General features: G+C 33.5%; 1 protein-coding gene across 2 annotated transcripts; it reads right to left on the minus strand.

Moving 5' to 3' along the window:
• Nucleotides 1-227: 227 nt before the first annotated feature.
• LOC111505740 (uncharacterized) lies at nucleotides 228-27,802 on the minus strand. 2 transcript variants are annotated; one of them, XM_074185237.1, is made up of 4 exons: nucleotides 27,139-27,800; nucleotides 19,801-19,902; nucleotides 3,235-3,384; nucleotides 228-979 (listed from the first exon to the last, which is right to left on the minus strand). In XM_074185237.1, the coding sequence occupies exons 1-4, from the start codon at nucleotides 27,283-27,285 to the stop codon at nucleotides 926-928; spliced, it is 453 nt and encodes a 150-aa protein (XP_074041338.1). In that variant the 5' UTR covers nucleotides 27,286-27,800; the 3' UTR covers nucleotides 228-925. The 2 variants fall into 2 exon arrangements, with proteins under 2 accessions (XP_074041338.1, XP_074041340.1); XM_074185239.1 differs by lacking the exon at nucleotides 19,801-19,902 and having other exon boundaries at nucleotides 27,139-27,802.

Genomic DNA, 27,802 nt, shown 5'->3' on the forward strand with positions numbered 1-27,802 from the left:
GCTTCCGGAGAGAAGTATTACTCAACAAAATCACTGTTTAACTAAAAAAACATACTCGCCTGAAAAAATCCATTGCTCATTTATAATTATTGAGGTTGAACTAAAATGATGGTGATGTTTATGGAATTGTTCCATGAAAATATCATTTACCGAAATGAAATCACATCGACTTAACTTTGAAGATATTATGAACACTACTTGTTTGGGAAGCTTCAAAGAAAAATGAATGACTTTGAAGTGCATTTATTCTTTTATGAGATAATATCAAACATATTATTCAGTTCATACCAAATGGAAAAAGAGAATTTGTTTTGAATACGAGTACCATTTTTCCAATTGAAAATACTTCATCACTTTATATCAAATCGAATAAAGTTTCATATTTTCAACAGGCAATAAAAATCACAAAGTATATGAATAACGGACAAGATTACCTCAAAAAAAAGTGCTTTGCAAGACAAGTTATCGTAACCACATAAAATTGTGTAATCGTTTAGCCTACCAAAAACCGCGAGAATCTTGACCGTATTTCATTGTTACTCGACGAAAAATAATAGAGTTCGATGTCTTCATGAATGGTGAATAACAAATAGAAGAATGAAACGGTGAATTTTGGTTTCTTGAAAATAAAGCCGGAACCAATCAGAATTTTCTGAAATTTGAATTGCTCCCTATTTCTATTTCGACCGACTGTCTGATTTTCCCACGCTGGCCCTGCTGATCTTGAATTATATTCAATCAAAAGAGGAATACATTATACATCTGGATAAATATGATTGATTTCAATTTTTTGTAAAAAAAAAATTTCAATTTCAGTAACTATTTTCCTCATGTATTTCCATTCATATTTTTCCTAACTGATCGACACGATCATAGAAATTCCAATATGTTTTATTTTCCACTAGGAAATATCACACATATCGAATTATCGAAGAGTGTATACAAAGTACGACACTAAAGCGTTTCCCAATCTGTACATCTGAAAAAGAAAACTAAATGAAATCCTTCAGAAGTATTTCCATCACGTATGAAGCTATTTAAAATATAAGAGTGAACAAGTTTAAAATCAGTATGGTCAGGTTTCAAATTAATATTTGTTGGTTGATCAATATTAATATTCACACATTATTTTGGTTGAAATATAGAGTCTTGTGTGAGCAGGAAAAATTATATTAAAATTTGCGATACATAAAAACTCAAAGTCGTCTCTACAATTCATCATCACCCTCAGATGTTATAATAGTAAAACCATCAATCAGTATGTGTTTCGAACCTGAACTATATAGGTTCATCATCAGCTAATTATTCAAAAATTGTGTAAAAGAATCTTTTTTTAAATGGAGAAAAAAAAATAATCACATTTTACCAATGAATAATAAATGGTCACAACGACACGTTGATAGTAATTAAAGTTTATATTTAGTAAAACGATAGAAGTTCATAACATCCTAGCTATGAATGATTGAAGCTGGGATGTTATGAACTTGTATCGTTTTACTAAATATAAAAATTTTTATTACTATCAACATGAAATGTGACCATTTATTCATTGGTAATATGTGATAATTTTCTTTCCTCCATTTAACAAAAAATATTTTTCATAATGTTCAAATAATTAGCTGATGATGATCCCATAGAGGTTTGAAACATGTACTGATTGAGGGTTTCACCGTTCTAACATCTGAGGATGATAATACATTGTAGAGACGACTTTGAGTTTTTATGCTTCGCAAATCTACTACACTCCACTACGAGATATAATGGACTCCTACCACAGATTATATTGAAAATCTTGCTCCTTCTAGATTGAAACAAGTTTCAACTTTTGGGAGTCGTGAGGGAATGAATCCTTCGTAGTGAAAAATTGATTTCAGTCTATTTTCCGAACCCACATCTTTGATGTACTGTCTACTATAAAAACATTGAAAACTAACTTTAGCTTAGCAAAAATAAAAGACGAGAAAGTAGGTTGGAATTGGAATATCTGTATATAAAAATGGCTCCCAGCCTAATTGTTAACAATATACTAAATAAGTACTCATTGAATAATTGAAACTCCTAATTCAAAGGCAATTATACTGAAATCAGAGATGTAGGTTATATTTTGAAAAATATTGTTATTTCAATACTATTCATAATCTATCTTATTGATTGTTTCAAACATTTCCTTAAAAAAAATTCAGATAGCAAATACCTATCATTTTGGCCACATTTTTCCACCCCAAATACATTTTTAATATATTGTATTACGGATTTGATGATTCAATGTTTTCCCGATATCCAGAAGTTTATTTAATGATAGATATTGGTTTTGGATGATTTATAACGATCATCGTTTTCTAGTACCTTTTCGGAAAAGATAAATTTTGGAAAGAACCATCATTCCTACAAATTTTCATCAGTTGTCGTGTCTATTCCAAAAGGCGGCACCGAAAACTAAACAAATAGAACTTTATGCATTGAACATATATATTGGGAAAAAAAGGAAAAACAGGTTGACTTTTACTTCAAAGATGACATTTTTCTATGATACACTCAACTGATGACAATGATCCTTAGTACTAAGTGTGATGTATCATTAGAGGGGTGATTTTATAAAGGATTCATCCATGTGACTGTTCACTATGTAACTTTTCTTTTTGGCACCCTCTAGCGAAAAAACAATATTATCCAGTTACTTGAGAAATGCTCCAAAATGTTTCAAAGTGTTACTCATGAATGTCATTTTTCATGACTTTTTCTCATTATCTTTTGAATGAAGTATCATAATTTCAAATAAGGCACATATTATTTCACTTACAGAAAGGAGTCAAAATGAAACGTTAAGTAATGAACAGTCTATATGAATCCTTGATAAAAAACCATTTCGATGATGAATCACACTCAGTAGTCTTCTTTTTCGAATTCTAAGAGTGATGGTCTTCAAAGGCCCCTTGAATTATGAGATTGCGTGTTTTTTTTCCAACAAATATGTCGTGAAAATATCCGATTTGTTTCGTTTTCGGTACAATACACCGTATAATATAACATTATTCACTGAAATATTCGAAACTGCTTCCAAAGCAGGAATTACAAACAACATTAAGAAGAAATATTTCGAATCAGAATATCACTTCAGTTTCTAATGCTTGATTTCTGATTTGGAACAGAAAATTTAAAATCATAATATTGTAATTTGATGTTGAGTGACTCATTTCGTTTTCATTAATATCAAACAAAATATACTATACCCACCTTTACCATTAGTCTTTTGTTCACAACAAAGCCTGTACTGAGAGTCCAAGGGTTGCTGAGCTTCACAAGCATTAGCAGTAGTATTCCTCTATTTTCATTATTCCAATCTTCCCAGTGACACTGATATAAATTCCAATATATTTTTTCTGTCTGGAAAAATACTTCTTTCAGTAAATACCGGCACATACCATATTCCACAACAGCAACAGTTTATTTTCCTACTACTTATTTCATTATAAATTGAATTTTGAAATTTTATACAAATTCTAGGAATACATTTTCATCAAAAATCAATATATTTTTGTTTTTAGAAAGATATCGGCAAAATTGACTTTCAATGAAACATGTTGAATGATTCACTATTTGCATTTAATTCAAAAGTTCCTAGGCAAATTTGGTACTTTGCCTTCCATATTCACTTTCCGCAGATGATTTTCGATTTTGGAGAATCGATAAACAAAAAATGACGAAAAATAATCATTTCAATTTTTGACGACTTCTGAACGAGATATACAAGTGTGATTGAGATAATTACCATTCAACAGATAATTTCATCAAACCCATTCTGTTCCAGAAATTTAAGAAGTCGGTATCTACAAGTATACCTCTGAGAAAGTTTACGATTCTTATTTTCATTTATCAATTTAAGATATTCTTCAGTTATATCAATGGATGCAGGCTGCCATTTCCACATAGAAAATGCAGCTTATAAATCCAAACTCCAACAGTACGATTTTTAGAGTAATAAACGATAAGAATAGCGATACTAGGGAAACGAAAAACACACTGGATTTATTCTTCATGTAAGATAAGGTTCACTACGTTCTACGTCAATCAGTATATTATGTAGTGAACAACCATCTACAGCTCACTATTAACTCACAATAAGTAACTTCTCAATCTGTTTCTCCGTTAACCAGCTGTCGCTCCTCTACGACAACAACCCTCAGAAGTCGGAACTTGTACGGGCTAAAGACTAACGAGGTCTTACCTTTTAACGTAACCGGCCATCGGATGCCTGCTTCCACGTAGCCCCGCTGGATACGGGAATAACAAAATCACTTGTGGTTCTGTTATTCCCTAATTGAATGGCATCCCAGCGATGGCTTCATCCTAAGGTGTGTGTATCCGTGCCGCGAGGATGAATGACACTAAGCCTATTAGCTGTCTCTACGGAAAATTCGAAATACCGGGCGCCCTTTCCCTAGCTACTCGTGGGACTTTCATGGACAGAGTAAACTCAAAATTTCTTTCTGACGCTGAGTCTATAGAGTCGTCTTCTCAAGAGCGGGGTATCTTATAAAACCGCCTTGCAACAAATTCTTGGACAGCGTACGCAGAATCTTTCTCAGGTGAGAAAAGAAACCCCCATGAGCAGGTTAGCAAACGTTCGCGCTCAAGTAATGATTCACCAGAACCAGAGGCGAAAAAGCCTTGCACGGCTGAATCTAAGGCATCGTCAGGTATAGCTGACGTGCAAAAACCCTCATATGGGGAGGTTGTCGTGGGTATCAAGGTGAGAATCTTGCAACTCGACTATCTGACTACCTCATTAACATGCCTGCCCCGCTGGGAACCAAATCAGTTCCCAGCGGGACCTTATTCGGTGGTATTTCAGGTCACCATCTGACCTGAAATACCACTCACCATACAAACTTATCGTCTTCGTTAAGAAGCTGGGTTTATTTGGCCGAGTGTGAATAGGTGTGAGCCACAATAAACCCTCGCGGGTTTCGATGGAGGGTCGAATAGACTCACTCACTTTGGAACTAACCTAACCAACCTTTCAACGTGTGATTCCTAACACGGGTTGGACGATAACAAGTGAAAATCGATCGTTCTGCCCAGCGACTAACACGGCGGTCGATTTGAGTGTGTGAACACCCACGTCCGGCTCGAACGGTAGCCGGTAGCGAACCAGTGCTATTTTGCAATGAATTGCAATTGCATTTGCAATGAATTGCAAAATAGCACTGGTTAGCTACCCAAAGAATCTGGCTTTGGCCCGATCATGGGTATCATCAACGCACTTGACGTTCATCGCCACTCAAACATAAACATGCCCTGATCTACAATCGAGTTTTCCCAGCTTTCATCGAGGAAGGATATAGAAGAGTTGATTGCTAAAATTGATATTCGACCAAAAACTCAAAAAAACTATATTGAAAATTCTTGACTTAGGTTCACCCTATATAGATGGAACCGTGTTTCATCATCAAAACTAATGACTTCGATGAATTATACCATTTTTCGAATTCCAAATTTCATAGCTCATGAACAACTGAATGGCGCCGTGTGATTTCGTTTTCACCCGGTATTTTACACTAGCCCAATGTCAAATATCTTATGATATCTTTGGATGGGGTGAATGTGTTACAGAAATCATTTTTGAGATTTAATTATATGAGATGAATTATTTAAAGTAAATCAAGTTCTTGATATTTTTGAAAATACTACCTGACCCAACAAAATTTGTTCCGATTCAGAATTAACATATGTTGTGGTAAATATTATATATAGTGTTCGTGAAACAGGAATTTGGGCCATACTGACACGTCATTTTCATGCTGAGTAGTAGATTACGTAAAAAATAAATTTTACATGCATGCATGTTAACTTTCGATATTCAACGACATTCAATGATTATTAAAAAAAGTGTACTAAGTCAGCAAGTAACTTCATCTCTATAATTGTCGAACAGTCGTTGGCAATTCAAAATAGAAGATCTACCGCAGAAACAGTAGACTTGGCAACAATGAACACGGTACTTCTCTCATGCGATTTCTTCTTCAATTGAATCAGAATGATTCACAACATTCTGTAGTTCAATTGCATAACGGCTTCGTTGTCAAAAATTTGATCTTCTTTATCGTAGAATTATAAATAACACTGTGATATATATTGTTTTCATTATGACATAAAAATCATTCATGCGTGCACAATCACAAATGTTCTCACCTCAGTTGTCTTCCACGAATTATGACAACTATCACAACCTATATTCGAGGTGTGCCACCTATATTCGTTAAATATCTACTAATAAGCGGACTGTTAAAAAAATAAGGTGATTGTTTAAATTTCACAGGATATGCACATTGGATTGGAGTTTTTTTTTTTATTTTTATGATGTTCCACTTATATTGAATATATGTTCGCAGTTTTGGCTGTTTAGCATGTTTAGTTTGTTAGTAGGATGTGCGTGTTTAGCAATTTTCTGTTATCGAAAAAGACTTAAAGACTTGTAGTTTTGTATGAAGAATGGTATTGACTGCTCAAAAACATTCGAAATGATGACAGATGCATGCGGTGAAAGTCGTCGGGGTCAAAAAAATTTACATACTGTATATGTTCCTCATTAGAAAATTGAGGGGTGGATCGCACGTTGGAACATCAGAGTTCCGTTAAACTATTATGTTTTTTTGAATGATTTATTTCGCCACACCTTGTACACATTGACGCCTTGTTTTTTTTTTCTTGGTGTATTTTGACATCATACTCATTGAGGGATCGCATGTTGCAACGTTAGAGCCTCGTTGAACTGATATGATTTTCTTCGAATGATGTATTTTTGCCACACCCTGTACACATTGAGGAATTGCACGTTAAAACGTTATAGCCCCGTTAAACTGTCATGTTTTTCCACACCTTATACATATTGGCGTCATATTTTTTATCTTGAATGATGTATTTCGAGATACCCTGTACAAATGGGGGATCGCACGTTTTAACTTCAGAGCTCCGTTGAACTACCATGTTTTTGTTTTCTTTGAACTCATCCCCCATTTTCCACCTAACATTTGACAAATGACATGTATTCAAATACAAGAACGAAAATCGATCGGAACGCATGTAAAATAACTTATTTTGAAATGTCATTGCTAAGTACTTTGCTACCCCATTGCCTCCCTCCCATTTTCAAACGTGAACTCCACAACACTTTTGACTATAAATAGGTTTCTCTTTGGGATGGCACGTTGAAACGCTACACTTACGTTAAACTGTTATTATGTTTTGTTTTTTTTTTTTTTTTTGTTAATGATTTATTTTTGAAACAGCCAGTAGGCTCTGAGGGATCTTCAGAGCCTTGTTGAACAGCCATGTTTTTTCTCAAATAATGTGTTTTGTCACACCTTGTACACATTGACGTCATATTTTTTTTCTTAAATGATGTATTTTGAGACACAATCACAACCATATATTCAGGATTTACCACTACATATGATCCTTTCAAGAAAATCTGTATCGCCATTGACGTTATTTAATAATTCCTGAGCGATACTCATGTGACGGTTTCATTGGTCAACTAGCTAAGAGTTCCGTTTTGAAAATTTTTGTCCAAACATGGGATTTTCCATAGGAAAGTGTTGCCAGATTTCCCCACACAAGATTTCATACACCATTCAGATGGCGCACGATCCACTGTATTGGAAATAAAAATGAAATAACACGAGATGGCAATAAATATAAACGACACATTCCGGCATCTATTGGATTTTATGTGAAATGCTCTTATGATGATACGCTATCATTTTATTGATCGCTTCGTAGTGGAAATTGTATGAAATGGTTTGCCGACGAGGTAAGTCAGTTTGCTGAAGATGTTGCAACTGTGTTCCATTGTCCATTCGATATAGATATATCAGCCAGTCAGGAATGAGATTTCAGGCTAGCAACTCATTTTCATATATGTGACAAACCATTCACTATATCAGACAAAAAAGTGACCGTAATCATTTAATACCTAAAAATGATTATCGCGGACCATCACACAATGAGTGCAATATAAACTATCAAGGTGATCAAACAATTCCCATCGTGTTTCATAACTTATCAGGGTATGATGCACATTTTATTACAGAAAATACTGCATTGGATTTCAATGGAAGTTTCGCCGTTTTGCCGATAACAAAGGAAAAGTATATCTCCTTCACTAAAAATATTCCAGGCAGCAATATCCACTTCATACTTATTGACTCATCCAGATTCATGAGTTTTTCGCTGGATACATCAGTATCATATCTATCAGATTTTCCAAATCTCATATCACAGTTCTACAACCTCTCGAATGATGAAGAGCAGATTTTGACAAAAAAGGATGTAATGCCGTATGGCTATATCGATTATTTCGAAAAATTCAATGAAGATTGTTTACCGCCTATCCAAACTGTATTGGAAAAAAAATGAAATAATTCGCGCGCTCGACCCAGTACTATCTAGCATTAAAGATGAAATTCAGTCTTTGCCATCCTCGTGTGGGTTGAATAATTTCCCAACCTACCCGTTCCATATTAAAAAGTCGGGTCTATGTGTGTGAGCGGCCGAGAGCCGTGATCTTGTAATCGATATAAGACAGGTGTTGAAGTAGTGTGAAGTGAGGAGATAAAATAACGTGCATTTGTAGAAACAATATTGTAAAATCTCGTGAAGTATGAAAATTATAAACTTGAGTTATGCCAAGGTAAGGTTAAGACGAATTGTAATTCGTCCTGGCAGGCCTGATTAGCCGAAAAGAGACAGCCTCTAATCAAGAATATTGGGATGATTCAGTATCGGCTTTCAATTCACGTATCCGGACTGGAGTGATTAGTAATCTCAAGCATAAGGACATAAGGATTTTTAATCGACTGTAAGACCTTTTTGTGAGATGAATTCAAAATGCATTGAAAAAGGATGCATTTTTTAAGGTTAATATGACATTCGGTGGAGAATTTGAGGTTGTCAAAGGCGATCGAATCTTAAACGAATATAATCACAACATCTAACGCATCCATCCATAGTAACACTGATATGAATATGTGGTTTGAGGAACATGTTATGGAGCCAATCATGATGAAGTTAGAATAGTGAAAGCAGTAATGACGTGGGGGTTAATAAACAAATTTGTGACGCAGAGAGGTTCATCATACATTGAGCTGCATTCTCAAATTAAACGAAAACAAGCATGCATAAATGTACAAAATCATGATAATACCTGCTTCACTTGGGCCATTGTTTCGGCATTGTATCCAATTCTCCATGGACAACATTCAGATAACATCCTGACTATTCAAAAGTTCTGAAGTTGAAAGGTATTCACTTTCAGATAAATATATTCGAAGAGATCTCTCGTCGACGTGTATACGTTGAAACTTTCTAAATCCAAGTATACAGTAATACCGTTAGATTGAGAATATCAAGAAATAAAGACAAACATGTGAATCTACTCATGATTCGAAACATGTATTACGATGAAAGATGTAAGGATTCAATAAATGTATATGATGTTACGTCACCAAACAGAAAACACTCTGTTTGTATAAAAGATCTATCTGGTTTGGTGAGTAATCAACTCGACAACCATATTGAAAAAGAATTTTTTTACAATAGGTGTTTTCACTATTTTTACACGCAGGCTAAGATAGATAAACACCTTGAAGACTGCTCAAAGACAAAGGAATGCCTACCAAAATAACCCATGGGGAGAAAACATATTTTGAAGTTCAAAAATTTCAAAAATGAAATTACATCGCCTTTCGTCATATATGCCAATCTGGAGAGTGCATTGGTATCTACACGAGATGGCAATGAATATAAACGACACATTCCGGCATCTATTGGATTTTATGTGAAATGCTCTTATCTTGATACGCTATCATTTTATCGATCGCTTCGTAGTGAAAATTGTATGAAATGGTTTGCCGACGAGGTAACTCAGTTTGCTGAAGATGTTGCAACTGTGTTCCATTGTCCATTCGATATAGATATATCAGCCAGTCAGGAATGAGATTTCAGGCTAGCAACTCATTGTCATATATGTGACAAACCATTCACTATATCAGACAAAAAAGTGACCTTAATCATTTAATACCTAAAAATGATTATCGCGGACCATCACAAAATGAATGCAATATAAACTATCAAGGTGATCAAACAATTCCCATCGTGTTTCATAACTTATCAGGGTATGATGCACATTTTATTACAGAAAACACTGCATTGGATTTCAATGGAAGTTTCGCCGTTTTGCCGATAACAAAGGAAAAGTATATCTCCTTCACTAAAAATATTCAGGTAGCAATATCCACTTCATACTTATTGACTCATCCAGATTCATGAGTTTTTCGCTGAATACGTCAGTATCATATCTATCAGATTTTCCAAATCTCATATCACAGTTCCCCAACTTCTCGAATGATGAACAGCAGATTTTGCCAAAAAAAGGGTGTAATGCCGTATGACTATATCGATTCTTTCGAAAAATTCAATGAAGAATGTTCACCCCCTATCGAAACCTTCTACAACAAATTGGAGAATAAACCGTGTCCTAGGAGATCTTACTCACGTGCCAAGTTGATATGGGCTACTCTCAATGTAAACATTTTGGGGGAATATACGGATCTGCATTCGAAGACGGATGTTATGCTTCTGGCTGATGTCTTCGAGCAGTTCCGCTCAAGTTGTCATTAAACTTACGGTTTAGATCCTTTCCATCCTTTCACTCTGCCTGGCTATACATGGGATGCTATGTTATTCAAAACGAAACAGCAACTTGCACTTCTCATCGATGTAGATCAGCTGCTGTTTTTCGAAAAGGGAACAATAGGTGGATTGAGTCAAGTTTGCTCCAAGCGAAGAGTCACAGCTAATAACAAATACATGGGTGACAATTATGATGAAGCCAAAGCTGACTCATACCTACTGTGTTTCGATGTTGGGCAATGTCTCAATATCTACCATATGGTGGGTTTGAGTGGATGGACACCAACATTGATATCACAACTGTGCCTGATGATGCTTCGGAAGGTTATATACTAGAAGTTGATCTGGAGTATCCAAACAACCTTCACGATATGCATGAGGATGTACCGTTCTGCCTCGATCATGTGGATCCTAAGACAAAAAAATCACGAGCCGAAAGATTGTTCCACATACGATGTACTTTCGACTCGTGATTTTTTTGTCTTGGGATCCACATGATAGAAGTAGAACATCATATCTTGAGAGTTGTTTGGATACTCCATGTCGACTTCTAGTAATGATCATCCGAAGCATCATCAGGACAGTTGTTATATCAATATTTGTTATCAGCTGAGACTCTTCGCCTGGAGCAAATTTTACTCAGTTCACTTCTTGTTCGCTATTAGAAAAACAGCAGCTGATCTACATCGGTGAGAAGATCAAATTGTTGTTTCGTTTTGAATAACATAGCATCCCATGTATAGCCAGGCAGAGTGAAATAATGGGCAGAATCCAAACCGTAAGTTTTATGACAACTTGAGCGGAACTGCTCGAAGACATCAGTCAGAAGTATCCGTCTTCAAATACAGATCCGTATATTCCCCCAAAATGTTTACATTGAGAGTAGCCCATATCAACTTGGCACGTGAGTAAGATCTCCTAGGACACGGTTTATTCTCCAATTTGTTGTAGAAGGTTTCGATAGGGGGTGAACATTCTTCATTGAATTTTTCGAAAGAATCGATATAGTCATACGGCATTACACCCTTTTTTTGGCAAAATCTGCTGTTCATCATTCGAGAAGTTGGGGAACTGTGATATGAGATTTGGAAAATCTGATAGATATGATACTGACGTATCCAGCGAAGAACTCATGAATCTGAATGAATCAATGAATCTGAAGTGGATATTGCTACCTGAAATATTTTTAGTGAAGGAAATATACTTTTCCTTTGTTATCGGCAAAATGGCCACTCTTTCATTGAGATCCAATGCAATATTTTTCATAGTAAAATGTGCATTAAACCCTGATAAGTTATGAAAGACGATGGGAATTGTTTGATCATCTTGATAGTTTATATTGCACTCGTGTGATGGTCCGCGATAATTATTTTCATGTATGTTGATTATGGTCGCGTACTTTTTTGTCTGATGAAGTGAATGGTTTGTCACGGATATGACAATGAGTTGCTAGCCTGAAATATATATCGAATGGACACTGGAACACAGTTGCAACATCTTCAGCAAAATGACCTCGCCGGCAAATAATTTCATACAATTTTAAAATGATAGCGTATCATCATAATAGCATTTCACATAATATCCAATAGATGCCGGAATGTGTCGTTTATATTTATTGCCATCTTGTGTGGATACCAATGCACTCTCCAGATAGGCATATATGACGAAAGCCAATGTAATTTTATTTTTGAAATTTTTGAATTTCAAAACATGTTTTCCCTTCATGGGTAATTCTGATAGGCATTCCTTTGTCTTTGAGCAGTCTTCAAGGTGTTTATCTAACTTAGCTTGCGTGGAAAAATAGAAAAAACAACTATTGCAAAAATATTTTTTTCCATTATGATTGTCGAGTTCATCACTCACCAAACTAGATAGATCTTTCATCCAAACAAAGTGTTTTCTGGTTGGTGACGTAACATCATAGACATTTATTGAATCCTCACATCTCTCATTGTAATACATGTCTTGAATCATGAGTAGATTCACATGTTTGCTTTTATTTTTTGATATGCTCAATCTCAGCGGGGTTACTGTATACTTGGATTTAGAGAGTTTCAACGCATACACGTTGACTGAGAGATCTCTTCGAATATATATATATATATATATATATATATATATATATATATATATATATATATATATATATGTATATCTGAATAATTGTCATCGGAAAGTGAATACCTTTCAACTCCAGAACATTCGAATAGTCAGGATAAGATAGAATGTGATCTGAATGTTGTCCGCGGGGAACTGGATACAACGCCGAAACAATGGCCCAAACGAAGCAGGTATTATCATGATTTTTTAAATTTATGCATGCTTGTTGTCGTTTGAAAACAAGCTCAATGTATGGTGAACCTCTCTGCGGCACAAATTTGTTTATTTCAACCCCCAAGTCACTACTGCTTTTACTCTTCTCACTTTATCATGATTGGCTCCATAACATGTTCCTCAAACCACATATTCATATCAGTGTTACTATGGATGGATGCGTTAGATGTTGTGAAATACTTATATTCGTTTAAGATTCGATCGCCTTTGACAACCTCAAATTCTCCACCGAATGTCATATTAACCTTTGAAAATGCATCCTTTATTAATGCATTTTGATTTCGTCATACAGTCGATCAAAAATGAGATAGGGTCCTTATGCCTGAGATTACTAATCACTCCAGTCCGGATACGCGAATTGAAAGCCGATACTGAATCATCCCAATATAGTCGATTAGAGGCTGTCTTTTTCCGGCTAATCAGGCCTGCTTCTTTTCCCATCTCAAATTTCATCTGATTACGTTGTGTTGTAATATTGGCCAAGAATGCTAGTAGATTTTGTTTCCCACCCATAGCAGTAATATTTTTCAGAGCTTTTTCTACTTTTTTAGAACCTTATAACACTCACACACTCACACACTCACACACACACATAGATATATATATATATATATATATATATATATATATATATATATATATATATATATATATATATATATATATATATATATATATATATATATATATATATATATATATATATATGTATATATATATTGTTATAATTTTTGGTGATGTTGATAATTAGTAATTTGTTTTTTTGTATTGTTTTTAATTTGAATTCAATAAATGAGTTCAGAATTTTATTATTAGAGTTTTGATTTTTATCTCAGCTAAGCTCAGTCGGATTTATATAAGCATGCAGCGCCCTCTCTCTCTCTCAGGTAGAGTTCTTGGAAAAGTCTTGGATGTTTTCAAAGATATTGTGCCAAATAAAATTTCAAAAGGATAATAAATATAATATAGAATTCAAAAATTATGGTACTAATACAATTAACCTCAACCTACCTATACCTGCAAAAATATCTTAAAATTTAAATCCTGAATGGAATTACACAAAAAAGTACCACTCTATAATAATTGCTGTTCCGTGGTATAACCTTGTTGAAAATAAACTGCTACAACGTAGAATACTAAAATGGCTGCTCAGTGAATATTTATAAATTAATCATTAATATCTAGTTTACAAATGGTTATTGTTCTCAATGTTTTTTTAAAATGGTGAATGAATGTTCAGTGAGTTTTCTAACACCGAGAAATTGAAATATCTCTCCTGGATTCCTTCTATCAGCAAACAGGTTCAGTGAATGGCGGTTTGAGTTTTATAAATGATTTCTAAATACCTTGAACTTTTCCTTGTTGGTGCGGTGAATTGATCTGGATGTTTTTTCTTTCAACTCCAATTTTCCCAATTGGTACTATGGGTAAGTTCAATTATCTGCTTTTCACTATATATATTTATTTATAATTGAATCTTTATGTATTTTAATAGGTTTGATTCATTGATTCTCAATTTCAACTCAATTTTCAAATATTTCAAAAATTGTACGTGCTTCTCGTTCCAGCGTTGATCATCGACTCCTTTTAGCTTCCCCTTTCAACAAACTCCAAATCTCCTTGGCAACCAATTATGGAAAATTCTAGATGCTGTCAAAACCTTCTAATTTGTCAATTCTGGCACTTTACTCAAACTACACTTAGTTTATTAACCATTTGTACTCATAAACAAACTCTAATATCCAATATTTACAATATTGTTTGTCTTATAACAATTCATGTTCTGTATTCTACAAAATTAATTTTTGAAATTTGCATTTGGTAAAATTCATGAGCTTCTCTCCAATTCTCTCACCTAGTAGGCTAGACAATATTTTTGCTACATGGTTTTTTCATATACTGAGTGTTTTTCCCTTCACAACTTGAAACTTTTTCAAAATATTGATTTGGATAAATTTGAATAAAATGGTAATGTTATTTTGTTTTCTAATATGGATCTTAATGGTTTTATTAATTTGTTTCTGTGTTTCAGGAAAATATATATCTGGTGACTGATCTTTTCAATACTGGATTGTGACATTTGAAATTCAATGGAAACCAACTAAGGAATGATTTAGTTGTTCAATTGTGTGCGTAACCATTTTACTGAGAACAAAAGATAAGAAATTACTAACTAAGGTAACGTATCTAACCTGTATTTCAAACGAACAAACTTATTAACTAGTCTCATTGGTCAAAATTCTTATAAACAATAAATATCATAACAATATATATATATATATATATATATATATATATATATATATATACCGGGTGTCCCACATTTTATGTGACAGGCAATATCTGGTTTGTTGAAGGAGATACACAAAAATGTTTCATACAAAAGTTTTAGGAGTTCATGGAAGCTATATTTTGATATAATTTTCAAATAAACAGGGTGTTTGGTGTAGGTGCTACAGACCAAAATTCTATTTTTTAAAATAGAACGCCCTGTATATCATTACATATTCAGATGCTACGTTAAATTTTGATATCATTTCATGTTTGTTTTTTGAAATTTGGTTACGGCGTTGATGAGTTATTGCACTTTTCCTTAAATATAAAGTTTCAAAAAAACTTATTTACTGGTACACGAATCCAGTCTATATCTTTTATTAAATTGAACTAGACTACTACTGAATACAAACCATTATTCTCACCTCTCCGATACGATATCGATATCAGTTGAATATAATATTGAAATTCATGAGAATGTGACTAACTTGAGGGTGAATTGCTTTATATTGCACAATCTCATCAAGTAGCTTATGCTTGTCGATGCCATAGTAACAAATGTTGTTGAATTGTATCTACTTGTCAGTTCGATTCAGTGATTCTTTGCAAAACACTAACTGTGTTCTTTGTGCGAAAACTCCAGTATGCCTTTCGCGTTTAGTCCAAGTGATTGCATTGATATGTTATTAATTTTTGGGGAATGTCAGAAAAACTGCCGTCAAGCACAACGTCTATACCAAGAACGTTTTCCAGACAGACCCATTCCGTCACGAATGACTTTTTCGAGAGTTGTAGAAAAATTGCGAACTGGGTCATTTCCTTCTACTATAAAGCATCGTCATCATACGAGATCTGTTAGAACTGAAGATTTAGAGATCAATGTGTTGGCTCATATTATTATTCATCCACATGTTTCTATCCGTACTCTTGCAGAAGAAGTCGGTGTGAGTAAATCTAATGTACAGAGAATTCTGAAAGAAAATAAATACCACCCATTCAAAATTCAGTTGGTACAAGGTTTGAAACCCACGGACTTTGAACGACGACTTGAATTCATTGCTTGTATTCAGGTAATATTACATGAAAGTCCTAACATATTCAGTCAAATTTTGTGGAGCGATGAATCGCGATTCCACAATAATGGAGTTGTGAATCGACATAACAGTCACTATTGGTCTCAAGAAAATCCCCACTGGGTCCGCGAAAGTAATTTTCAAACTACTTGGGGTATTAATGTATGGTGTGGATTGTTCAATGGCCGCATCATAGGACCTTACTTTTTCAATGGAAATCCCAATTGATTGCGATATTTACATTTTCTAGAAAATGATTTGATCCAGTTGATGGAAGATATTCCCATAGCAGAACGACATGGAATTTGGTGGCAACAAGATGGTGCTCCTCCTCACAATTCACAGGTTGTTACTGAATATCTGGATAGAACGTACCCAAATAGATGGATTGGTAATAAGGGTCCAATTTGGTGGCCGGCTCGTTCCCCAGATTTATCACCGCTTGATTTTTTCCTATGGAGTTATTTAAAAGATATTGTTTTCACTACTCCCCCTTTGAATGTGGATGATCTGAAAATGAAAATTCGACTAGCGTGCAGTGATAGTACGCCTGATATTATAAGAGCGACTCGTACGAGAGAAGTGATTCGACGTTTCGAAGCCTGTATAATATCTAATGGGCATCACTTTGAACAATTTTTATGACTTATTTCTAGGTACCTACCATTCTTATGAAATGATTTATCAAGTTATATTATTTACATTGTTATTAATTAAAGATTTGTTTTCTAATACACCTCTTTCAATTTCGCAATTGTTTCATATTCAAAATGATTCCTGACTGAATTTCACAACTCGAAATTGAAACCATTACTTCGAACACCAAAAATTTTGACTAATTTTCATGTGATCTGATGCAGAGAGAATAATTGTATGAGATATTTAAAAAAATAATAGTCGTTCTCAAGACTTTACATTTTAAGCAATAACTCAACAAAGCCGTAACCGAATTTCAAAAACCAAACATGAAATGATATCAGAATTTAACGTAGCATCTGAATATGTAATGATATATAGGGCGTTCTATTTCAAAAAATGGAATTTTAGAATGTAGCACCTACACCAAACACCCTGTATATTTAAAAATAATATCAAAATATAGTTCTCATGAACTCCTGAAACTTTTTTATGAAACATTTTTGTGTATCTCCTTCAACAAACCAGATATATATATATATATATATATATATATATATATATATATATATATATATATATATACTATATATATATACTATATATGAATACTTGTGTATTCGATGTGATTATTGAAATATAATTTATTGTCAAGTTGTGTTCCAAGGAATTATGTATATTCTGTTGTTTCGAAACCTAGATATATTTGGAGAGAGCGCTGATACTCACATGAAAACTGAAGAAATGTTGTTTTATCTTCATTATTTTTCAAATGATTATTTCTACACCAACATTCGAATTCATTAATTACTAGTTTTGTTTTATTTTCAATTTAACTGAGGACGTCACAATGATTGTTGTGTCATCGGCATACATGGAATTTCGACCCTCGAGAAAAACCTAGCATTCAGTTTCAAGGTTAAACCAAACTTCACCATCAGGTCTGATCAATGTGTGGGGAAAAAGAGACCAAAGTGAGGTGATACACACTCTTCAGTTTCATCTACTATGTTTCTTCAAATTGTAATATTTCAAGAAAATATAGTGTAACATTTTGAATCATTATTAAATATGTGGTAGTTCGTGTTAGACAATATTATCTATACAAATGCACGTCATTCAATGTCCTCACTTCACAGTACTTCAACATCTGTCTTATATCGATAACAACATCACGGCTCTCAGCCGCTCACACACATAGACCCGACTTTTCAATATGGAACAGGTAAGTTGGGAAATTATTCAACCCACACGAGGGTGGCAAAAACTGAATTTCATATTTAATGCTAGATAGTATTTTTTTTCAATACAGTGGATCGTGCGACATCTGAATGGTGTATGAAATCTTGTGGATCTGGGGAAATCTGGAAACACTGTCTCATGGAGAATCCCATGTTGGGACAAGAATTTGCAAAACAGAGCTTGGCTTTTTTCTCCAAATTTACATGGTATTTCCCATAAAACGTTGTTGCCATCGGCCCCATGATCTCTTAGCTACTCTACTTTTGACCAATGAAACCGTCGTATAAGTATCGCTCAGGAATTATTGAATAACGTCAATGGCGATACAGATTTTTTTGAAAGGATCATATGTTGTGATGAGTCCTGGGTATATGATTGTGAATAGAAACCAAACTTCAATCGTCCGAATGCCCACGAGAGCCAATACCAAAAAAGGCATGCCAAGTTCGATCAAACGCCAAGGTTTTGCTGTATATAGGAAGCTATGGCTATATAGCTATATAGAAGGCTATATCTAACAAAGAAAATTTTAATCGCAGCTCTGTTAACCAGAAGTTCAATTTGATTTTGTTCCACATCAACCCAGTATCATCCGCAAACATGGTTGATGTTTCTTAAATGTCTAATTCACTCCAATCATTCAGATGAATGTGAAAAAGGATTGGGCAAGTACAGAATTCAACATTCGAAGGATCAGAGTATTTTTTTAGAAATTAAAAAATTTGAGTTCTGTTGGAGAGACATGATTGCAGCCAGTTTCTTGCTATTTCTGTAAACCCGTAACAGTTCATAACGGAGCAGTATTCTGTAATCCACAAAATAGAAAGCTCATTGGTAGTTGGTACTTGTCTTGGATTGAAGTCGAACTGATATTGGTAATCTTAGAACAGTAGTATCCTCTTTTCTGTGATTTTGGAGATATTTGTAAATTTCTGGTTTGTCCAGTAGTGGTCTCTCATACTGATGACTGCAGTTTTAAGACACGATGGAAACACAGCTGTCAAGAAAGATATATGAATTACATCCACTAACACCTGTAGAGCTTCAACTGGTAAGTTCATATTTCATCCACAACACAAGAATTTTCACTTATTATATCCGTTAAAATCGATAGGAGTTCTTTAATGTTCGTTTCACTCAAATTGTAGTCATGAGATACGAGTGTGTCCTTGAGATAGTGCAAAGGTTCTACTGAGGGTACAATATCTATGAATGATTTTTTCGCTATCGTGCATTGGAATTCGTTCAGCATGTTGAGATTTATGATCAAGTTTGATGATCTGAAGTTTATAGGTGATACTATGATTCTTAAACTGATACGATTAGAAAAAATTCAAATTATTCGAATTTTTGTCAATCACTGCTGCAATTTCTAGTGTATATCAAAGTGTTCCATCCATGCACTGAATTGCTAACATGAGACTGAGCAAATTCTTGAGAATACATAACATACATAACAATTTTGATTTCATTCACATGAGGGATTTTTGTTCATTCCAAACAGTTGATCTCAAATATAACATATATCAAATTATATAATAAATCTTACTTCATCAGTTACCTCCTGTACACATGAACATAATATATATAGCGAGATTATCCAAGATAGCAAAACAAAGTACATTCTGAAATTGCTGGAAGGGCTGATTTCCTAGAAAATAAAGAAGTAGTATTGCATCGCCACCTATATCAGACTCCACCTATAAAAATATTGCAATTGACAAAATGAAATTCATTGTCAATAGACAGATGCTAAAAATTGAAGGGAAAAATGCATTCAGTTTTTCAATGAATCCTTGGAACTAATTAATACAGTTAATTATATGATTTTCACTATAAACGGTTTTACAAAAACCGCGACACGTGTTTAGCTATACATTAGCTATCTCAAGCGTAAACTTTTTTACGCTTTTTAATAAAGATTTTCATCAAGTATCGGCCAGTTCTATTCAATAATTCCTAGAAACTGTCAATACTCAATGAATAAAAAACATTGATTCTGAAAAATGATTACATTGAAAATACTGGATGATAATGGATACTTGCATTTCGAAAATACGAATGAATACAGAGAAATTTAAAGAGTGATTAATATTTTCCACATCAAAGTACTTTTGAATAACTAGTTGAGGTAATGTAAGTATCCTTTTTTCTTTCGATGTTTTGAATTCCTCCATTTCAGGAGGAACAGGAGGAACAGAATATATATATATATATATATATATATATATATATATATATATATATATATATATATATATATGCTAGTGTCAACATTGTAGTTGGTGTGCCTTTTGGTAATCCTGTTTTGGTTATACTGTCAATTTTCAAATTTCAAACTTCAAATGTCATAATGTCAATTGTCACTTTACAAATATTTCCTGTTTCCTTTCTTTCTAGTTGCTACCACGCCACTAGTAAGTGCCATGCATGGCCGTCAAAATGAAATTTTTATATATATATATATATATATATATATATATATATATATATATATATGTATATAAAAAGACAGTTTTTGCTGACTTGTTAGGGACAAAACTTGGGAACTATCTTTGGGTGATCAGCAGAACGGAAGTGCCCAAAAATAGTTTCTAAGTTAAATATATATATATATATATATATATATATATATATATATATAAAATCTAGAAAAGGTAATGCAATCAGGCTGCTGGAAAATAATTCCATGAAATAAGTGGTTCCACTTATGTTTCGCTTGCGTTTACGCAGCTATTTTTATCAAGTACTTTCTTGGTTTTTCTCATTTTGTCTTCAATCGAGGACCGCCTGCCCGGTACTGACGATGCCCAATAGGCTGAAACAGCTGTCTACCGGTGGCTCTTAAATTGAAATCAATGTGGTAATTATCAAAAAGTACTTATCTATTTATGTATATATATATATATATATATATATATATATATATATATATATATATATATATATATATATATATATATATATATATATATATATATATTCAATTATATGCGAGCGCTTTGGATAGCTGGTCGTGCTGTCATCATCAAGGCTCTACTCAAACTTGAGTTCACCTAAAAAAATTTCTAGATGTACGTCAAATAATATTCTCAAAAGCAATTATAAAAAACAGAAGAAATTATGGTACAGCTGAAAATAGATGTTATAGCCGGTGCATATGGAGTTCGAGATGGGTGAATTCATTTCTACTGTTACATAATGATGTCAGGGTTTCCTCAAGAAAGTTTCAAACTTTAAACTTTTTCATAGAAAGATGAAAGCTATGGTTGGTAGAAAATGGATAGAGAAAATCAATATACACCATTTTCATAACGAATCAAGTTCAAGAATCGAGTTATGTATTGACCTGGTGAACTGAAAAATGTACTATCAGAAGCTGTGTTTGTGTGTGTGTGATGATGAGTTCAAATGGCGTTGGTATAACCAATTTGCTAGTCTATTTTAACATGTAAAATTCCTACAATATTTTGATATTTTATAGATTTATAATACATCCTTATTTATTTCTAAAGGTTAGTATTTAGTCAGTACTAATTAGTTGTGTTTCTTTTTCTTTTCTATTTTTTATTTTTCTCTTACTATTTCATTCATTTTTCAATATTCGTTTTCATTTTTGTTTTTTTTTTAACTTATTTTTTTTTATTAATTTCTTGTTTTATGTGAGTTATCTAAGAATTTCAATATGTACACATTTTTCTCTTCTCTGTTTATTTTTCTTTTTTTTTAATTCTTTTTAATTTTTTCCATTCTTTTTTTTTCCTTCTTTCTGTTTTTCTTATTCTCATCTTACAATATACGAATGGATTTACATTCGTTTGGGACGTGACAGAACGCGACTTATAAGTTAGCTGGTAGTCCTGTTAGTTTTATTCTACAATATACCTACAGAGAATACATACTTACTGAAAAGTAAAATTATAATTCTAAATTAAATTTTTTGATATATTCGAATAGAATTTTAAAAAGATTTGTATTTTTTCTAATGATAAGAAATTCTTCCAATCTTATTGGAAATATCATATTTTCACTTTTCAGTATTTCGTATAGGTTATCAATATGTTCTTTATTTTCGATATATTCTAGAATTAGATGATCTAACGTACCAATTTTTCCACATGAGCAATTTGGATTTTCGGCTAATCCTATTCTGAATTTATATTCTGGGTACATTGCGTGTCTAGTTCGCATTCTGCAGATTGATCTGATGCAGTTTCTGTTAATTTCATATCTGTACCACGGAGACTTTTGCGGATTCTCCTGAATTATCCTATATCTCTGACCAGAAGTTGATTCAGAGTATAATTCCTGCCAGTGATATAACATTTCTTTCCTGGACACTTTCGTTAGATCCGTGTATGGTATTTTGATATTAGAAATATTGTTACCACCTGCTTTCTTCGCCATTTTATCCACAATTTCATTTCCCTCAATTCCTGTATGACCCTTGATCTATACGATTTCTAGAGTTTTGTTACTTTCTAGAATTTCTTCATTCAAACCAATTATATTCAAAAGAATGTGTGAAAGATTGCTGTCTATTTGTAAATTTCTGAATTTATCTACAGCACTTTTGCTATCTGTAAATATCATGAAATTCGTTTTATCATTTCCTTTAATATATTCAAGGGCTTTTTGAATAGCTACGATTTCCAAAGTATATATCGATGCCTTATCAGATAGTCTAAAAGTTTCTGAATATTTATTATTGGAATGGTAAAATGCACAAGTACATTTATCATCTATTATTGAGCCATCTGTATAGATATATTCTCTATTAGCCCATTCTTTGGACATTCGTTCTTTGAAGATATTTTGGATTGTTGAGTGAGGAAGTTCCCTCGAATTGAGGTAGTTTGTACGTATGGAATAATTGTAATCTTGTGGTTTGCCCTGGAATAAGGGAAGTATTTCATTGGAATATATTATATCTGCAAAACTAGAAGCCTTGGTATAACTATTGCATATAAGTGGCAAAACTTTCTTACGCCAATATTTATTGGTCAGTCCCAAAATGCTCAAGTCATGTAATTTGAGTAATAAATCACTTTTCTTGGCGTATAATTTAGTGATGAATTTGTGGCTGAGTAGTTGTCTACGCAGATTTAGTGGTGGTTCTACTGCTTCCGATTCAAGAGCTGAGATGGGTGTGCTGTTGAGTAATCCTAAGCATAATCTCAGGCTTCTATTTTTTATGTTCTCAACTTTTTTCAAATAAGTTTTTGATGCATTACCGTAGAATATACTCCCGTTATCCAAAATGGACCTAATCAGGGTTTTATAAAATGTTAAAGCAGTATTCGGATCAGCGCCCCATTTGTTTTTACAAAATGCTTTTATAATGTTCAAACTTTTTTCAGCTCTTACTGTAATTGTTTGTATATGTTTTTTCCAACTCAACTTCTTATCTATTACAATTCCTAAATATCTTACTGAGCTTTTGTATGGTAAAATGTATGGTCCTATTGATACTGTTGGATCTTGTTGAAAACGGCTTCGGGAAAAGGAGCACGCTGCTGATTTTTCATGTGAAACTTGCATTCCAAGATCTTTAATGTATTCTCCAACTATATTCATGTTTGAGTCGAGTTCCTGTAAAGATTGCTCTATATTTTTTCCTTCGCTGTAGAAACAGAAGTCGTCCGCAAATTGAATGAGTTTGGTTGACATGGACAGAGAATGGTTTATATCTGCAGTGTAGATGATGAATAGTAAAGGGCTCAAAATACTGCCTTGTGGTAATCCTACTTGAGTAAAGCGAGGTCCTAATATGTTTCCATTAATTTTAATATATATTTTTCTGTCTAGATGGAGGTTTAATATATTTTTTGTAATGATGTGGGGAAAATCCATTTGTTACATCTTGCCTTTTAAAATATTCATATTCACATTATCGTATGCCCCTTGTATATCTAAAAATAATGCTGATATGGAATTTCCTTTGGTAAATGCTAAGTTTGCGTCTATTATCAGATTTGCAACAGCTTCCTGAGTACATCTTTTTTTCCTGAAGCCATATTGATTATGCGGAATGAGTTTGTTCGATTCTAACCACCTTTCAATTCTGTTTTTTATAAGTCTTTCATATGTTTTCATGACGCATGAAGCAAGAGTGATTGGTCTATAAGAGTCAACTTGATTCTTGGGTTTTTTTGGTTTGAGTATAGGTACCACTATATACTCGTGCCATTTCTGAGGGATTTCTATTTGCCCACTCCATATTCTATTAAAAATTGATAGTAATTTTTGTTTCATTTCAATTGGCAGTTCCGCAATCATGGAGTGATGAATGTTATCCTTTCCTGGAGCTGTATTGTTATGTTGACGAAGAGCTATATTGAGTTCCATGAGAGTGAATGGTTTCTGTATTTCGTTGTTTATATGGCTTTCATCAAATTCTATCAAGGGATTCTCTCAGGCTGGTGCAATTTTGTTATGAAAGTCTTCTATCCACCCTTCTTCGACTATTGGATTTCTATTACTTTGTTTCCGGTTTTTGAACCTATTAACTTCATTCCATATTTCTTTCATATTATTATTTCTGTTCAGTGATGAACAAAAATGTTTCCAGCTGTCTCGTTTCGCTTTATTTGTTATTTTTTTCACCATCGCATCTTGCTTTTTGTAGTTACTGAGATTTTCAATACACGGTTCATCTCTGTATTTGATATACAGTTCTTTCCTTTTCTTACATGTCCTATCACATTCATCATTCCACCAGATTTTACCAGTTTTCTTCTTTGATTTATCTTTGTCGGGGTATTTGGGTATAGATTTTTCTGCGGCTTTATTCATTTCGTTTATTAGCTCTTGGTAATTCATCTCCTCTCCTTCTGTTTGTTCAAAATGGTTTGTATATTTTTCCCAGTTTGCCTTTCGAAGGTTCCATATTTTGTGTGTTCTTTTCCAAAATTTTGATGTCGCCTCCTCCATTGAGCATTTGATGGAGATTGGTAGGTGATTTGATCCGTGGGGGTCTGTACTTGTAGTCCAGGTGAAATATTGAGATATTTCCGGTGAACATAATGTGATATCTATTGCACGTCTTCTCTGATTCAGATATGATACTAAAGTTGGTTCTCCATTGTTCAGGTATATTAGGTTGGTTTCCTCTAGGGATTCCAAAAGATTTTGGCCATATGAGTCCTTAACTTCACTACCGAATGCTGTATGGTGTGAATTAAAATCCCCTCCTATCAGACATGGTTTCGGTACGTTATTAAAAAACTGAATCCATTTTTGTTTTGGAATCATAGTTTTAGGTTTAACATATAGTGACACTATAGTTATGTTACCGATATTGCCCAAATAAACTATCACACACACGGCAAGAAATGAAGTAATATTGGCTGGTATTTGTTCATAATGAATATTTTCCTTAACCAAAATAGCTACTCCTGCTTTACCATCATCTCGGTCCAATCGAACTACATTATAACCAGAAAAATTATAATATGTATTTGGTTTGAACCATGTTTCCGAAAGTAGTGCAAAAGAAATATCATTTTGATCAAGCAGATGTTCTAAATTGTTTTTATTTGCTACTGCTGAACGACAATAACATTGACAAAAATTTAATTCTGTCTTTAATTTATCGAATGTTGAATATTTGTATTATTTATTCCGATTTTTATCATTCTTAGAACATCTGCTTCATCAACCTCGAAAGAGTTTTTTTCCTTCATTGTTCTTATTATTGAACTAACCAATTCTAACACACATTTCACTAAATCCTTTTCTGTAATATTTCCTATAGTACTTATATCACGTAAATTATTTTTATACTGCGGTTTTTCTAAAATTCCTCCAACTGTTCTTGGTATTTCAATTGGTGAAATAATTCCTCTATGAGCCATTTGAGTATTAATTTCTGTTAATGAATACCTAGGTCGTTTTGCCCTATTCTGAAAAAGTGACCTTGATGGTCCCGCATTGGCTTCCGTCTCTATTTTTTTAAATTTACCGCTGACGGCATTTGCATAACTCTGTTTAGGATTTTTTTTGCCGCATCGTTATAGTTTATATTTAGTTCCATCATTTCATAAGGCAAATGTTCCCCATTACAATGCAAACAATTGATTTTTGTTAAACTTTGACATTCTGTACTCAAATGATTATTACCACATCTGCAGCATTTTGGCTTGCTTTTACACTGTTTGCCAATATGTCCGTAAGGATAACAATTATAACAAAGTAAAAATTTTTGGACGTACTGGTAGACGGTTGTCACTACTTCATTGATATGAATTTTTTTAGGGAGCTTCTGTGTTTTGAATGTTACCAAAAGGGTTTGAGTAGGTACGTAATTTACCTTTCCATTTTCGTCTATCACTTTTCGATTGGATCGTTTGACATTTTCAACTTCAAGACTGTCGTACTGATCTAGGGGTTTGATTTTACTCTTAACTTCCTCCTCTGTGTAAATTTATAGGTATTCCCTTAATAATTTCCTCTCTATAAATCAAGAATTTTGGTAGGTATGATTTAATTTTTTTTTCTTTGAACACTTTAGATTCATTCGCTTCTAACAGATAATTTGCACCATTAAAGTCTTTGAAATTTATTCGTACTCGACTTCTACCAACCATATCAATATTTTTAATTTTTTATCTAACAATGGCCAATTATTCAAAACAATTTCGCCAATTTTCATAGGATTTATATGCGATTCATCCGTACTCTCTACATATACTTGATACGGACCTGTATTCATATGACCATAGCGTAAATTTTGTATTTCTTTACTTTGTCCCTTATCGTTTGTTGTTGACGTTTTTTCTCCTATACTCTGAATTCCATCAATATTATCTACTGTTTCCGAATCGGCTGCTAATTGTTCACCAAAATTTTCTAAAAATCTTTGTAATCTAGATGGTACTCTACTTACGTTGAATTCTGCTACTTTTGTTTCTTCTATTATTTTTTGGTTCCCTATCGGGGTGTCCAATAACATGGCATCGTCGTCTAATGTTATATCTCTGGATGTTGGAGTCCAATTTACATCTGGGGGTTTCCCCCCGCTATTGACACTCATAACTTCCGTAAAATTCAATTTAATTAGCGAAGTTTCTCTAAAAAACCACTATTAATGCACAACTCACTATCAAACGTTTCCATTAGCTTTGGAGCAGGGCCGTACTGTGTATCAGAAGCTTGAAGAATAATTATGCAGAAGTTTTCGATTCTACTGTGGTCAAAATTGAAATCAAAATTATATTCTTGAATGATAGTATAAAACCAATTCACCATTTACCGATAGAAATACCAAACACGATTCAGAAGAAATATGAAAAAAGATTGAACGTCTAGAAATCGGCATCATATCAAAGATGGATGATAGTAATTGTCTGTTCTTGCGCTAGTTATAAATTCACTATCAAGTGTACTCTGGAAGATGACGAATTTCCAATTCCCAATTTAGAATACACTTTGGCTACTAGTACGTCTGGAGAATGAATTGTCGATACTTTGGATATTAAAGAGACTTCATTACACATGTCGATAGATGGAGACATACAATTCCTACAGGCGTGTCTATACTATACTATGGA

This window comes from Leptinotarsa decemlineata, unplaced genomic scaffold (assembly GCF_025532065.1).
Source record: "Leptinotarsa decemlineata unplaced genomic scaffold, Ldec_3_MD MMD2_P_RNA_scaffold_2, whole genome shotgun sequence".
NCBI lineage: Eukaryota > Metazoa > Arthropoda > Insecta > Coleoptera > Chrysomelidae > Leptinotarsa > Leptinotarsa decemlineata.